This window comes from Neolamprologus brichardi, chromosome 23 (assembly GCF_056152115.1).
Source record: "Neolamprologus brichardi isolate AB-2024 chromosome 23, ASM5615211v1, whole genome shotgun sequence".
NCBI classification, from domain to species: domain Eukaryota; kingdom Metazoa; phylum Chordata; class Actinopteri; order Cichliformes; family Cichlidae; genus Neolamprologus; species Neolamprologus brichardi.
The window spans coordinates 5,327,302-5,344,845 of record NC_142125.1 but is presented as its reverse complement, the minus strand read 5'-3'; the positions used below and the strand labels follow the sequence as shown (position 1 = coordinate 5,344,845).

The 17,544-nt window shown below is 42.3% G+C and overlaps 1 protein-coding gene across 1 annotated transcript in view; it reads right to left on the bottom strand.

Annotated features, from left to right (window-relative positions):
- Window positions 1-8,244: 8,244 nt before the first annotated feature.
- The window catches only part of midn (midnolin), a 28,347-nt gene continuing 19,047 nt past the window's right edge, over window positions 8,245-17,544 (bottom strand). The window contains exon 8 of the mRNA XM_006800396.2: window positions 8,245-12,039. Within this exon, the coding sequence (XP_006800459.1) occupies window positions 11,777-12,039 (263 nt within the window). The 3' untranslated portion in view covers window positions 8,245-11,776. The remainder of the gene's footprint in view (window positions 12,040-17,544) is intronic.

The following is a 17,544-nucleotide window of genomic DNA, read 5'->3' as shown; positions in this document are numbered from 1 at the left end:
TCCAAACCACTGACCTGCCCTTTTTCATTGAGTGCTTAGCATGAGAAATCCCCATGTTTGTACAGGAAGCATGGCCACAGAGCAACAACAGTATACCTTTTACAATTAACTCAGACACAGGTCTAATTAGGCAGCCAGCCCGCGCATCTACAACATGTGAGGGTCTGGAGAAGCATGCTGAGCCACAGAGGAGACCTAGTTTGTACATATTAATGCTGTGCATGCCAATTACACAGCCAATGTCATACCTGTTAAGATGTTTTAGGATATGCTGTGCAACGTTTTTTACCATCACATGAACAGACTTGCTAAGGAAGGAACATGTGCATGTCTTATGTTGTATTTTACTATATAAGTTAGTCATTTGCAATGCAGATACAAATGAGAACTAGAAGCAGAACTAGAAAAAACTAGAAGTTGAGCCAATTTCACCCCCACAGCTGCTAAAGGTCACTAGAGCAACTGCTGAAATGTATGTGATCATCCTCTTAGAAGAAAGAGAGGTGGAGGACACCAACAAAAAGGAGCATTTGACATATGACACCTGCCAGAAACCCCTCCCCAAGTGCTAAATCTGTGAGTAATAGCAATGTCCAAGGTGAAGAGAGCTTCTGTGGGATTGCCCAGCTCAACTCTGGGAAAGAAAGGAAAATGTGCTTGATTGAAATAAATACAGACCAATGCAGATGTCTCCTGCTTGGTCTTGAGCTTTGATTTAAATATATTTAGTGCTTGATTTAAGTTTTCCCTTGGCAGAGAAACAATTTAACAGGATTGTCCACAATAGATAGATCAACAATTTGCAGTAGTTTTTTTTCTATTGAAGTTACTTGTAAATCCTTTGTTTGCATATTTTTGAATGAATTTTAAAAATCATGCATTATTATGAAAAACGTTTGATATTTTAACATTTTAATAATTTCACATGTATGTGTAAGTTTTACTGCAGTGTGTCTAGTGGCTAATGTTATGTATAGCTTTTGAAAGCAGTTTTAAGAACATGAAATTTTTGGAGAAGAAGACTTGTGGACAAAAAAATAAACAAAATGACATTTTCTCAAGACATATTTTGGTGGCGACAAAGGTCCCAGTTCCAATCAAACAAGTGCCAGTCCCGTGCTGGGGGGTCTTAGACTGTTCCTGTAGGATTGAGCACAAGTTGTACCATATGCCTGGCTGGGTGTACACATCCTGTTTACACAGTTTCCAGGGTTTGTTTCAACCATGACCTCTGTGCCAGGAGTCCCCCGGGGTCACGAGGTCTAACTCTTGACTCCACAGCGATGAGGAAAAACAGCTGAATGCTTTTTAGAGTAAAGTCTGCATGTGCAAGGCAGTTACGGTTTCTTCGGAGTTTCACAGAGTAATCATTGTGCATGTATGTGTGTGTGTGTGTGGGTGGATATTACTCATATTGTGGGGACCTAAATTTGTTTACACAGTAGCACTGTGGGACGTAACTTACGGGAAATAGCACAAGTCTCCGTGTAAATTTTGAAGTTGTCCTGACATTAAAATGTACATATCTCAGTATGGTTTGCTATGCAGATGAATCCATTGTGTTTGTGTGTGTGCGTTGCGTATGTATGTATGTGCACGCGCAAATGCTGAACAAGATATCAAAGGTCCTCTTCACAGTCTCGCAGCTGCATAAATATCCATCAGGTAATGTTCCAAACAGAAAGCCATTCTTCTCTTTCAACTGTGCAGGGAACAAACAAAAATAGACAAAAGACAACAAGGTCCCTGCTGACCATGTGAACAGCTCTGGGTCTTACTGCGGAGGAGACGTAGTGACGAGCTCGGATGTTTGTGCCCTGACCTGACGAAAAATGCATCTTCGGTGCGTTTGTTCCATTACTCTCGTGTGCAGATGGTGCTTTCAGCAGAGCAAAGAGGGCTGGTTGTTTTCCTTATGTAGAAATGATAAAAGCATGCACTTAAAACGAGACAGCAAAATGCATGAAAACTAAACTGAGAGGGTAGAAAGAGAAGATTGGGGGAACAATTAGCTTTGAAATTTATTCCAGTTCGGCTTTCATCCTGTTGTTTTGTCCAGGCATCTTAATATGATTTACACTAATTGCACGGAGGAAAAAAAAGAAAGAAAACTGAGTTTTTACATTTCACTTTCTGGATAACTCAAACTAGATGTGGCGTGTATGTGGCATAGGTTGGGTTTAGGGCTACAGGTCGGTGGATTGAGTCAATGTCAGAACAGGATAGATATTTACACCCGTTTCCAATTCACAATCTCTTCATCAAGTTCTTATCATGAAATTCAAAATGTCTACAACATCTTAAAGTCGTACACAAATTAGCACATACTAAAGCCACGTGAAACAGTTTATGAGTTCATGTGAAAAATAGTCATTAAGTATATTTGGAGTATATGGATGTGAATGCTTGCAACACTTGCGGAGATAAGAACACATATATAGTATGAACTTTCATTATGACTGCAGACTATATGATACTTGCTTTCTTACAGCACGACATCCTGGAATATTTTCCGTTATGCTTCTGTGTGTGTGTGAGTGTGTGTGTGTGTACGTTTCTTTTTATGTCCCTATGTGTGAGTGTGTATATCTTTTTTTAAGTGAAGGGAGGATACAGCTGAGCATGTCTTATCTTAGATCACAGAAAAACGTGTGAAACCCCAACTCTGCGGAACTCCTCTCAATCCCAGAGCCACAAGGTTTCAGTTTGCGGTGGCAGCTGAGGCCCTGCCTCTCCTCTTTCTGTCTGCCTCTGCCTCTCTCTCTCTCTCTCTGTTCTTTTCTATCTCAAAAAAGAGTGACATCCACAGACAGCAAACTTGCACATAGCAGCAGAAAGGTGTGGAGGCTGAGACTGACAGTCAGATGCAGTCAGAAAAAGGCAGTGACTTCTCAGAAGAGGCTCCTGATAGTTGCAGTATGACTGGAAGCCATGAGAATTTATCAGCGCGCTGCCACACTTCTTGCTCATGTTATATCCAGTAAGATGTAAATCGGTAAACAGTCAGAAAGAGCAGAATCAGTATGAAGAGTCTGTTAGCTACACCTGCGATATTCTCTGTAAATTTGTGTCAACATTCTCACTTGCGGTTTGTTTTGTTTGTCTCACCTAACTGACAGATGGCGGGATAACCTTCGCGTCAAAGTCGCTCTCGGCAATTATAAAGTTGGGTTCTTTCTATCTTGCTTTATTTTTAGCAGCTATGAGGAAATAACACATCGACCCTTTTATGCAAAGCTCAAACCCAATGCCAGAACCCAATAAAAGCATCGAAATCTGAGATAAGCCACACTGACTGTTGTACTGTTGCTGTCTTTAATAATACCCCAGAAGTTTTATTGTAACACATGGGTTAAGAAGCTCATAGAACTTTTTAAATGCTATTTCTGTACACTTTTGTTACACAAATAGCCCTGACTCACAGATTATTCGTCAATCATTAAACTAAAACTTGAAACTAACACCTTTATCAAAAGCATCTGGTTATACTGTCGTCATAAATGAGTCAAAGGCACATATAGTGCACTACCCCGCTGTCTCTCTGCAATCTAATCCAGGCAGGGCAAAAAATATATTAACACAGTGCTGGAGATGGTATCCAGCGAATGGGTTGCTTACTCGTATGTGAAGTAACACCTACTTAAAGCTGTCTGTTTCTTTTGAAAAAAATGATTGACCCCTGAATATTTGTGAACCTACCCACACCTCAGCATGCAGTAACTACGGTTAGGGCCTCCCTTTGGTCTCAAACAGCTTCATTTCTCGGATGCCTTTGTTTTGTGGATTCCACACAGTGAAACAGTCCTTGACATTCAGCTCCATGGCAACATGACTGCATCAGTAATTTCTTCAAGTTTTTTTAGCCACAAATTGCTCACCCCAAAGTTGGAACCCCTGATGTCAAGTGGGTGGAGCTACTGCTAAAAAGTCACAGATTTACAAATGGGATTTAGATATTCTGTCCACATTTCCTTATGGCGAAAATTACCCCTATAAAATGTTAAGTAACATTTGGGTTTTAAAGCTCTAGGAAGGGCAGCTGGTTGTTTTATGATGAAACTTGCAGTTTGAGAATCTGTGAGATCTGTGTTTTCAGCAGAAACAATTTTTTGCCTTGTGCACGCCATTAAGTGGGAATCTGTACTTTGTGTTCACAACTTTTCGCTTGATCTGTTTACCTGCTCTTTAATTGTTTGTTGTTTAAGCTGTGTTTGGTGGTCGTGGAAATGTCTTGTGGGCTTTTGGTTAAGATTCTGATGTTTCTGTGATATACCATGGACAGTGTTGGGGAGTAACGGAATACATGTACCGCCGTTACGTATTTAAAATACAAAATATGAGTAACTGTATTCCGTTACAGTTAGCGTTTAAAAATGTGGTATTTAGAATACAGTTACTTTGTTGAAATAAATGGATTACACGGCGGTACTTTCCTGTTTCATATTGTGGCGGGTCAGGCCTGTTTGGGTTTTGTTTGACAGCTACGTTCTGTTGTTCCAGGCGGCAGCGTTACGGTTGCCATGGTTACAGGGTGTCGTTGTTGTTGTTGTGCTAAGCTAACAGGCAGAATGCTACCGGTATAGCTCTAAAGAATGTAGCATCATAGGCAGTGTAGTCCGTGCTGCAGGGAGAATGGACTGTCATACACGTTATGTGTCTGTGAGCGAGGGAGGGAGAAAAAGGAAAAGTACGAGCTGTCATCGAGCAAAAACGGGAGCTGGAAGCATGTGAATATAATAATAACCACTGCAGCCAAGAAGAGCACCTGACAAGCCCAGTTGTAAGTAAGCTATTAAGACTCGACTGTACACCGTGTTCGTGTTTTCCTCCAAAAACAATAAGTTCTGTTGGAGCAGCCTTTCAACGCCTCTCTCTGTCTCTCGCTAGCAAAGTTGACGCAGACAACAAAGTAAAGCTAGTTTTCGGCTACGAGCCCGACACAGAACCCACCGTATTAGCCAGAGGTCCCTTTACTACGGTTCAGAGCCGCGGACCGTCAGTAACAGTAATAAATCACAGCAATAGTACATTCATAGTTGTAAACAGCATATATTAAGTAATCCAAAGTATTCAGAATACGTTACTCTCATTGAGTAACGTAACGGAATACGTTACAGAATACATTTTGGGGCATGTATTCTGTATTCTGTAATGGAATACATTTTAAAAGTAACCTTCCCAACACTGACCATGGATGTCTATTTTCAAATAACAAACCTGGGGGCATAGCCGGTAAAAGCAGATGTTTCCCCTTTGAACCCCAATACTGGTAGAATTGGGGTTCTCAGGTTAAGAAGTATTCATGCTTCTGAAAATGCTGTCTATAGTTTAGGAACGGGAGCTTCCTGATTATAATATGCAGGAAGCAAAACGTAGCATGCATTTACTCGTGAAAAGTGTACCGGACTATTACGTGGTTTGTTCCCACCATGTGACAGCAATCCAGCCTCACATGGACTTTGTTCTAGGAAGCTGGCAGGTTTAAGACTGGCTTTTATCTGACCAGGCTGACTCAGATATTTGCATTCTCACATATTACTCTGTTGGGTGAGTCCTAGAAGAGTTCAGGGTTGCATGTGTGAAACCAGCTTATATACTGCACTGCTGCAGCATGACTGGCTGATTGCATGAATACACTGTTGTACAAAGGTTTGTAATAAAGCTTACGGTGTCTTTGCTGGTTACATATTTCTTAAGAATTGCAGACAGATTCGTGTTAACTGTGTTGACTCAGTGCTGAAAAAGCATTCACTGCTTAAAGATAATTGTGGTTTCTGTTTCCCAAAACAGGCTGAGTGAGAGAGTTTGGGTTTGTCACTTTGAAGTTAAAAAGCTATGTAGACTTCTGTGACGCTCACAAAATAGTTTGCTTCACAATAGATTGTGGATTCAAGACAATGCTTGGATCGACTTTTAAAAGTCTTATTTTGTCCCTGCATTTCACCCCAAGCCATAGACGTGCCGTAGAAGTGTTGGCTTTTACTCGGAAGGACACTAAGTAGGAGGGTTTTTTTTTTTTTTGTTACGAGAAACATATCTGCAGAAAGAGGGAGGGAGGCAGAGAATTAGAAAATGTCAAGGGACAGATTTTTAGTCCTTATCGCTTTTAGAATGAAGGTGTAAACAACACAAAGCATCATTTCTCTGACTGGAAAAAAAATGGAATTACTGGTTTTGTGTATTAGAAATCAGAGATAAGCATCAGTCTTTCGCACAGAGATCCATTTTGCCTCAGCAAGCATAAATGTACAAATATGAGTTACCCCAATTTCATTTCAGTCATGTTGACTCATTAAGTTCGTTATAGCATCTGAAAAGAAACAACAGAAGCTGCCACCGTGCTATGTTGCAACATCTCACAGCAGTATGCCGTGTTATTGGGGCTTTGACTGACAATAGGTTTGTTCTTTCATCTTCCTTTCCTCTCTCGGCTTTTTCTTAATGCTCCAAGTCAAGCTCAGTTCTCAGCCTCGCTGTTTACATAAGCAGGAAGCTGCTTCAGAACACCTTTTGTTGTTAGTACATGTGTCAAGAAGAAGGCTTCACACGAGGCAAGTCTCCTTCTCCAGTCTGTCACTGCACTTCCATATTCTGTCTCATCTTGAGCTGGGCGATACTCACAGATGTGGGGAACATTTCTGTAGGCTCCCTTACTGAATCTCCTCACCACTTCAGCTGCCTTCCAGCCACAAATTCAGACCCTTGGTTCCACTGCCTTTAACAGTGATCAGTGAAAAAATGAAGCCAATGCAAAGCCCAGAAACCTATGGTGTCTCAACTGGCTACTTGAGACTGTCTCGTGTTAGTTTGCATAGCCTTATAGTAGAAATGAACATACCTACACCCTGAAATGTAAAGGAGTTTTTAAATAATGTTATTGCTTTGATGGATGGCAAGACAACTGTGTATACCTGTGACTGGTCAGCTCGACTTCACCTTTGCTTATTTAAGTCACTGAACGGGGCGTCTTGAGGTGTTTGTCGTGTTGGTTCTTGAACATATATTTACCTGATAAATAATATGGCTTCCACTGTGGTTAAACAGCAAGTTTAAAAAGTCGGTGTTCCAATTTCAGCAGCACTTATTTAGGATGTGTGATTCCCCCGTAATGTCCATTAATGTAGTTAAACAAGCTTGCTAGATAGCACTAGTTGCACTCCAATTTCTCATCTACATATGGTCAGCTCTCAGGTCAGTGGGGAGCCCCTGAGGACTGACAAACTTTATACTACAGCAGTGGCAATGTGCAAAGTTTGTAGTATAGGCAGCAATAGAGAGCTGAACTTGCTATGGAAAGTTAACTTGCTTCTGTGAGTTAACAAAGAACTAAGAAACAAGAGAAAGAGGAGGAAAAAGTAAGGTCACGACGATTGAAGCAGGTAATAAAATCTAAATCTATTCGAGCTGTAAGGGGAAGAGATGCTTGAATAACACAACTTCCACTAGCATCACATGATTTCTTTTGTTTACTTTGACGACAGCGTTAAGCAGTGCAGCCTAGAACATATAAGCTAGTACTTCCAGTATTACCACTTCACAGCCAGTCAGCTTGTTATGTATACAATACAATAAATAGACTAGTATTTATATAGGGGTTTTCTACTTTTACTTACACACTCAAGGTGGTTTAAGACTATAAGGGGAATTCACCCACTAAAAACTCAGATAAACACATAGAAATGCATTTGGATACACCGGTAGCAATATTTTACCAATGAAATTTCACGTTTTTCATATTTCACTCACATCAAAATACTCCTGTATACATTTAAGGCTATTCATCATCTCTCCCCTCCATATCTCTCTGATCGGGTTCAGATCACCATCCCACCTCAGTGTCTCGGATCTTCTTCTTCTCTTTCTCTCTCCCCGTCTTGCCACCATGGGGAGCAGGGCATTCAGCTGCTCTGCTCCTCGACTCTGGAATTCCCACCCTCCCGATTCAAGAAATATCACTCCCTTCTCTCTCTTTAAGTCCCAACTAAAAACTCACTTGTTCAAAATAGCTTATCCCACATAACCTCTCAACTCTGCTATTTTAAATTTGTTTTATGTCTTATGCTTTTATGATTTTGTAAACTGCTTGCTTTAATGTTGCTTTTATTATTCGGCTGTGTACACTGTCCTTGAGTGTTTTGAAAGTATTATTATTATTATTATCAAAATATCTCATGAAACAGATCTCAGATGAAAATCACTGAGTCATATTAAAGGAGTAAGTAATGAATACTCATGGAGACAATGTGATGTACTCATTTTGTTATTTATTTATTACCTAAAAAAAGAAAATGTTCTATCACAAGTCACACTGAAATGTATTGCTTAAGAAAAAAAATATATTCATATATTTTTTTCGCTTTTTCCATTTTTTTTCTTTTTCAGAAACACATTCTGTTTCCATTAAACTCCACCAGAAAAAAAAAAAGTTTCCCTTTCTCGGACATGAACATCAGCTGCTTCCACGTCCCAACAACCTTTTCCACTGATTTTTTTTTTGTCGTTTTTTTTGTTTTTTTGTGTTTGTTTTTTTTTTTAAAAATGCACAAAGAAATACATAATTCACAGTTACCATTTTGGTTTTATAAATTAATACAGTCACACATGTGCTACACCGGTCTAGAGCTAGAACATTGTAAATTGTATTCTTGAATCCTGTTATTTTCAATAGTTGGCTACAAGAAAGAACAGGCAACTTAAATGACGTGATCAGAATTCCACCAACATACTGTTTTTAATCCTCTCTGTAATGCTTTTGTCATCTTTTTTGTTTTGTTTCATCTTTGAGTTTTACACAGAAGTGAGGCACACACAGAGTATAGTTCATACATATACAAAAAAACCAAAAAAAACAACCCAAAATGAACATTTGGGAGGGGCGGGGGTTTAATTGTCCTTTAAAAATGATGGATCCAAGGAAACAGGAAGTGCATGTAGTCTTGGAAGTCCTTATAGGACCTTTTATTTTGAATCTGGGCTGTTTCTTGTCATCTACGTTCTGTGCTGTAAACTTCCTCAGATAAAAGTTACACAGATTTATAGCTTTTTTGCAGCTTGTTGGCAGCTGGGGACTGGGTTAAGAGGGATGTGTGGTTTGAATAACAGAGACCAACAAGCATGGCAACACAATGAAATGGGACAAAGACCATATCTGAGGAACAAAACCTACTTTTGAAAAGTATTTGATTCACTCAAACAAGCTTTAACCCAGAAAATCTACGACTCTCATTGCTGCAAAATGCTGCAGTCGTGTGTATCAACCAACAAAGTGGGGAAAAAATTAATAACAAGCTCAAATCTGACACTGACACTGCAAGGGCAACATTTTAAGGCACAGAAGCCTTGACATAATAGAGACTCCACCAGCTAAAAGCACTAAACGACAGATGCCCAGTGTCCTCGGTGACAAAAACGGTGTCCAACATCGATATGCACAGAAAGTTTAAAAAACAAACAGGAAACATTCCCACCCCCATTTGTCCCCAAGTGTCTCATTTTTTTTTAGTGAAAGGTAAGGCCACTTAAAAAAAAAAAAAAAAAGATGAGGTTCACCAAAAAGGTAATCTCTCACTGCAATCTCTGGGAGTGCAATCGTGGTTGGGTGGTCAATCGGACAGACAGACCAGACGCTTCTCTTGAGTAAGTTTGATAGACAGTACTGTAAATCCTCAGGTCTGTTGGTTCCCTGTGAGAATGCATCCACGTGAGCCTCTGTTGGCATTCAGGCTGGGAGGAGGGGAGGCGGCTTAACAGTTTGCAGGCTGTTTGGGTCCTTGAAAGTCATTGGGGATAAGAACCAGCTTTTAAGGAGTTGAGAGAGAGAGAGAGTCAGTTGCTCTTTGCTCATCATCACATCATCATCTTCACTGCGCGCAACAGAAATATTCAGTGGCGAGCAACAAAGCTTAGCCCACACTTAACTTCATCCGTTTTGGTTTTGCGTCGTAATACTTAAGCAGGACACGGTTGTTCTAACATTGAAAAAAAATTAAACGTTACAAAAGAACCTTGCCAACAAAAGCAGCATTGTTTATTTTCTTCACAAATTCATGCATGTTGTTAACCTTCATTTCCACAGCACCAGTTTCGTTTTTTTTCTTCCATCAATAGAAAAAAGATCAGCATAATTACACACTTCTGCATGCAAAGGAAAGTCACTTTTCCCGACCGTGTTTGTTTTTTTTCCCCCACATTTTAAGTCCCCATGTGTAGCAGCAAAACTGTGAAAGGCCTAACCTGATATGTCAATGGATGTACTGGTGGAGGCACTAGATAATGATGCCGGACAAAGACCCCATTTCACCTCCGTCTTGGCCAGTAAAAACTAATTTAAAAAAATAGAGGCATCATTATGAGAACTGATAACAGGTACACATCAATTGGGCATCAAACTGGGAGCCAATTTGCTTTTTCATACAGTCATGTTGCAAAGTAGTGGGCCATGTGCTCACGGCAGCTGAACTTCACAAATTTGAGAACGTATGGGGTCGTTTGAGAGAAGACAACTGGACAAAAACATAGGATATTCTAAAAATCAATTTACAACAAACTTACACACGCACACGCCCTAACAAGCATTTGCCAATTGTCACATTTATGTACACAAACTCGAAATCCCTCAGTCTCTTCAGGTTTGTAACACATGAGGTTGGCTGCATGAAAAATGATCTTTCTGTAACTTTTGTTGTGGCCAGACAAAAAAAAAAAAGAAGAAAAAAAAAGGCATGAATGAGCTAATGAATGATTGAATGGATGCACATATTTGTTGGTAGTCAACGATCTGACTAAAGCCACAAAGGGCTGCTGTTTTTTGAAAACAGCAGATAGGAAGAGAAATAAAAATAGATTTTTTTTTCATATACATTTTAAAGATTTTAAAATCCTCTAAAGCACTTTCTGTTAATATTCATTTATTTTGTGTATTCATTAATCATTCCTATCAATACCCTATGTCACTGAGGTTGATATCAATACTTCCATATTATTTATTCTATTTCAGGCCCCACCTCCTCCTCCTCCTTGCACATTTTGACCAGCTGTTATAAATCAAGAATATGTGCAAACTACTTTGAACTGTTATATGAAAACCTGAATGCTTTGTGAACAATGCTACATATTTTTTTTTTGTTTATAAAATATAATAATATGCTTAAAAGTGGAAAAAGAAAAAAGGTTTAACCACCCCGTAACAGGTAAAAACTGGACTCTTGTTGATGAGTTTTGAGATCAATTAGAATGCCCACTGAAATAATCCATAGTCCGGCAGTTCTGCCCTTCTTCTGATTAGGAAACACTGAAGCCTCTGGTGCTCCTGTCCTGTTATGTCCAGTGTGGATCTCTTCATTTCTCCCCAGAGTGCATTTAAAAAGAAAAAAAAACAAAAACAAAAATTCTGAAAATACCACCACCACCACCCACTGAATTCTGCTATACTCAAGTACAGGTATGGTCTCTGTAATCAAACCCCCAAAAAAAGGTCTTGCACACTGTTAAGTCCAGTAGTTGCCTGTCCAAATCCAAGCATCACAAGAAAGTTCTTTTGCTAATGTTGCTGTATTATTATTTTTTTTTTCACAAGGTCACCCACGAAGGGCAGAATGAGATTAGAGTCTGCAGGGAGCCTGTTTTCGTGTCACAGACGACTGTCGCAAGGACAACTTTGATTTCCTCTCTGAAGTTACGTGTCACCTCCTGCAAATCCGCTCCCTCAAAATTATCTCTAAGGAAATCCCAAGCAATGCTTTGCGCATCTTTGAACGCGTATGTGGGAGCAGATGGTTCAGGCCATGACGAACTCGGACTTCAAGTCAGCCTTTACGTCGGGCTTCCACACGGAATCGTCAAAGTCCAGGTCCAGGGAGCCCTCGCTGGACATGCTGCTGTTGCTATTGCTGCGTCCCGCCTTGCGGTTGGGCAGCCACTGATAAGGAGCCCGTTGGTCCCGCCTGGCCTTCCTGCGCAGACGCTTCTGCTGCATCAAGAGCTGCAGACGTTCCACCTTACACCTGGTTGCGCGGTTCTCTGTCTGACGTATACGATCACCTGGACACAGGAGAGAAGAGTAGAAAGACAGTCAGGTATTTTTCTCTACATAGCAAATGTTTTTTTTAATTGTCTTTTCTCTTAACAGCTCTGGAGGAATGAGGGGGGGGTGTTAATATGTGTGCATGTGTAGCTGATGATAATGCTAAAACATGCTAGGCTCTTAACCTTGGCTCACAAATGCACACAACACACATCCACCATTCACACAATGTAGCATTGGAATCTGGTGGTTAACCTCCCCCACAGAGTATAATTAGCCTCCACAGTGCTATTTCATCCCCTTATCGGTGAATGGGGGAGACCTTCTCAAGGCTGAAATACCTACTAGGGTCAAAAAGATGCAAACCCCTGACAGACATGATACTTTCTGATAGCTGCCTATGAGATTTACAAACGTAATTACCCATGGCATGCTTCAGTGCTCCTAAGTGCATTTCTAGCTGTTGATGTGCCTATAGGAGAGTCCAGTCTCAAGGGAGCGGCCTTGCATTGCACCGCGAATGCTTTCCTACACCAGCCAAGTCGAGTCTAATTCCATTTATACGTATATTCAGGGCCTCGGAAGGAGGGGAAAGCAACCGCAATCTATTAGCTAGCTCCATTAGTATCTGTCTGGGAATTAAATAATTAAATAATGGGCTAGAATGTCAATAAACCGAAGCACAGTGGCCATCCCCGCGCCTGCTGCATGCACCGCAACACACACACACACACACAAACGTTCACATCCGTATTTGGGTACATCATGTATTCGCACAAAAATACGTACACAACGTGCACACCCGTGCACTGAACTACACACAGCTGCACACAGTCACAGGTGCACAGACAGACACACACACACACCAACAGCCGCAGTAGCTTTTAACGTGGATCGATGGCAAATTAAAAAGACCTATTGATTAAACCTTAGCTCTAGTGCAGCCATCCATCTCGGGTCCAGGACAACGCTATTGGCTTTCAATAGAAAATGCAAGCGAATGGAAATTGTAAGCAGGGAGAGAGACGAGAGGAAAGCAAAGATTGTTTTTTTTTCCACCCCCCCCTTCCATTTTTTCTTTATTATGGCTTTAGCTTCCTACTCTCCACTCATTGACCTTACCCCCCCAACTCCATCTATTCTACCCCTTCACCCTTTACACACATGCACACAGAAAGCCCCTTTTCTACCCCTCCCTCTTCCAGTTCTTGCCCCATATCTCCCTAGAGACAGCTAGGTGGGGCAGTGTGAAGAAGAAAAAGGAGGAGGGGACAGGCAGGGGACTGGCGGTGGAGGTGGGGGTTGGTGGTGTGGGTTAAGGAATTCCTACCCCAGGGGCAAGGGGGATAGAGAAAAGGACAGAGGAAGAGGGTGGAGGGTAAAGGATCAGCCGTAGGTGTCAGTTTTCCCAAATCGATTGTGCCCTCCTCTGCTTCCCCCCCCCACCCCCTTCATCGGAATGAATTCCGGACTCTGTGTGGGCTTAATTTACCTCTTTCCCTCGTTTGCTTATCGGGTCGAGCAGCCCAGAGCCTTTTCTCCAGCAATAAATATTCACCACTGTCTACCAGTGCATACTAAAGTAAACTGCCACTAAGAAGCCTCAATTTTTGAAAACAAAGGATGTGAATAGCGGCTCAGAGTTAACAGAAACACGTACGTCTTCACACAGCCACACAGACAGACTTGGTTTTTCCACTTCCTGTCAATATGTTCTGTCCTGATATAAATGTATGTGTGCATCCAGATGCTCTGTACGCTGTGCGTGAGGGCAATGTGTCATCAGCAGAGAACGGGGGTGGTCTTCTACATTAAAGCCATTGTTCTGCTGCCTCAGCTCCATGTGACATCCATATATTCTGCCACAAGGCTTTGTTACCTCTCTGGTCCCCCCTTCTACACCTTCTTCCCCTGCTCTGACTAGTCAATAGTGAAACCGCCCTTCAGCTTTGTCAAAATATGGCCATAAACAATGAAATGGCAGAAAGCCAACACATGCCCACATAGAAAATCTGTTTGTCTGGAGTGTCTCTGTTAAAATCCTGCCTGTATTTCACGAAGGTAGTTCCTCAGTCATGATTTTGTTTTTTCCCAAAAGGGGTAATTTACCAAAACGGCTCAACAATGAGAAAGAAAAAACAAAACAAAACCAAAAACACATGCGTGCATGCACGCACACGCACACACACACACGGAATAAAGGGCAGTTTGGTGGTGAGGCAGGAGGTCTTGGCCTTTGGCTTGGCAAGAGCTCTGGGAATGTGCTTGGAGCTACACTGTGTGTGTGTGTGTGTGTGTGTGTGTAGCCATTCATCAGCGTCACTACCGGAGCCCTGGGCGGCTAGGCCGGACACAGCTGGCCGCAGGGATCTCCAGACTATGTTTATGACACTAGAGCTATTATTAGGGCTGGCTAAGAAGGACAGACTATACACACACACATACACAAAGGCTGGCCTGGAGCCTCACTGCAAAGACTAGAGCTTGACGTGAGCACAATAACCTTGGAGAACCCAAAGAGGTGACTAAAAAAAACATAGGGTATGAATTGTAGAGTAAGAGAGAGAATCCACACTCGTACACAACCCACCGTGGCACAGAAAAGACGGATGAGGAAGCAACTACGGATCTTTTCTTAGACACAGTGGAAGATTTCAAACAGAAGATGGGTCAAGGGCACCCAGAGGAAGGAAACACCAGGCTCTTTTTCCCCCCCCTCCTCCTCTCTGTTTTTAACCACTCCCCTGCCTGCCTTTCACACTAAAACTCAACCTGAAGCAGCACATTTCGCCCTCCCCAAACTCATCTCCAAAGACTTTGACACAAGCCTTGTAGTAAATACAGTGGGCACTGCAGAGAAAGGCAGAAAAAAAAAGACAGAGAGATAGAGAAAGAAGGGGTGATCTATGAATAATCGATGCGTCAGTTTTCCTTGCCTTTGAGCCCAGCCCAGCAACACAGCAAGGACTGAGATAGGGAGCAAACAGGAGGGAGGGTGGGAGGAGTAGGTGGGTGGAGGAGGAGAGGCAGAGGATGGAGGAAGAGAAAGAGAGAGGAGGGGCTGCAGTGTGCAGGACGGAGAGGGAGATTAAAGGAGCTTCTCCTTTTATTGATTGTATAAAGATTGGCCTTCATTTGCAGTTGTCTTATTGCTGTTGTTTGTTTGTTTGTCTTGATAAGTCTTGTGATCTTGCAGAGAGAACATTGTGTTTGCTCAGCATCCAGGGAACCGGGGTAGAGAAGGAGGGGTGGACGGACACAGAAAGAAAGAGGAGGGAGACAAAGAGAAAGAAAATCACATTGCAGCAAAATCACTCTTGGTTTCTTTTAGCATCTCTCTGTGCTTGTTTGAAGCCAGCCTTCATTACAAGTGGGAACAATAGTGGCACGTTTAACATGCAAAAATACTGTAACGATCCTGAATCAGAAAGTAAATTTGCTTTGACCCTTTTATTGTGTGGAAATAATATCTTAATAAACTAGAATAGAGTAGAATAGAATCCAACTGGAAGATTGAATTCTATTCTATTGAATAGTGCCACTCTGCCACTATTGAACATCACTAATGTTGCACTTTTTCCTCCTCTCTTACCTGGAGATGGTATAAATTAGTGCTTCTAACGTGTATTCAGATTAAATGCTCCGCATCTCCCTGACCTAACAAAGTCAAGCAGTAGCTCAAAGTCTGCAGAGCAAAGTTCAGCCGTAAAACCAACCCATCTGGAAACAACCCACCCAGCTCTACTTACTAGAAAGCAAAAAATTAAACAAATCGGACATATTCTTAAGCGACCAATCAAAGTGGAGCTAATATGAGCACTTTGACAGCTGCTGAAAGGGCACTGACAGCCCTGCAGGGACACAAGCTCTTCAATGACTTTTAGACTTCATTTGCATTCTCCCTCTCTCCCTCTTGCTCTCCTTGTCGACAATGAAAGGGCACCTGATGTGCTTGGCTGGCTTCGCTAGGTATCTCTGTGCTGTGCTGCGTCGCTGGGGCATTTGTTGCGTTGCTGGCGCACGTGTGTCCCGGCAAATGTCTGCGTGTGACGAGAGGAGCTAAAGCCTGCCAGTGGATAATGCGCCATGCCTCGGCTAAGCAGGTCAGGGTTTAAATACAGGACGCAGTGGGGTTAAGGGCAAAGACTCCTATGCGTGTCCCTCGTTCTCTGCCACCCTCCCTCTTCCTTTGGTTTGCGCAGTCCCAGCCTGCACAAAGCTAACATGACCTGACATGTCAAATCGAAAGGGGTTAGGAGGTGGCGAAGGGATGTGGAAGAGACACAAGAGAGGAAGGGGGTTCGGAGAAGCTTCCAGAGCCAACTTTGCCCCCGCTTTGCCCCTCTCTGTGTGCCTGAGCTAAGCCAGCTGCAGTGGGAGTGAGACTAAAAGGCAGCCCTATAATCCCATAGCCCTCCCCTCTTTTGTCCCACAATGGTTCAGGCTGGTGCCCTCTATACTGCCCCTGTCCCTGGCCCCCACACAAAGGGTTAGACTGGGCAGGGGGCTAGTGGGATGTAGGGGGGGGGATGCTGGGGAAGTCCAGCCTACTCAGCAAAGGAATTTAGCTAACAATCGACCTGTCAGGCCATTCTAAAACCCTCCTGTTCAAATTCAACACAAGTCCTGGTCTAAAAAAAAAGCCCTAGAACTCAGCAATACTATATAGCAAAACCATGAAACCAAGCTAGTCGCCACAGCCTTTAACCAGGAGTTTGTGAAGTTTTTATTTACGTTTCTCTTCTTTACCAAAAGGTAAAGGCTCTCAGGAGACAGAAAAGCTATGTGACATTATCAAGAGGCTCTCTCAACCCAAGTTTGATTGCGCACACATATTCAGGCAGCTGGGAAGCGCAGGCTTTTTTCCTGTAGCTGAATGAAGGCAGGTTTCTGTGAAGCAGAGTTAAGCTGCGGTGTTAAGTCCAGTAAGTCTTCCATCAGGTGTCGGCTGATAAGACCGCTTAGTCATCGGCATACTTAGAACACCAACTAGAGCAGGATACAAACAGGCACATAGCCCCTGTTCACACAACACACCAGGACAATCATTGTCTTAACCAGGCTTAGTTGGACAGGTCGACATTCAAGGCTTTCTGGAAGTGCATATTGTGAGCAGGAAGTTGGTTCGGGCCAGTTAAATTGGAAAATGGCAGTAGACAGGCTATTCTTTCACTCTTTGCCTTTGGTTAATGAGTGGACAGTTGGCGGACTGACGGACAGGATATAAACACCCATATGATGACTGAATGAATGGAGGCTTAGTGTTGTGGTTTTAACAACCCCCATCTTCCGCGTTGTCCCCCTCCTCCTCTCTCTGGCCTCAAGTTCACAAAGCAAATTCTTTTCAGAGCTGCATTTTGGAATAAATCTATTTAAAGGCCAAATGAACACAGACAATGTATTGATGCACAACGCAGACATGGAAAAAGAAGGGGGTGATTAGGAGGAAGACAGAGAGATGGATTTTACAGACTGTTTTTGGATAGCAAATCGGGGGTGGGGGCAGTGGCATTGGGCTGAGC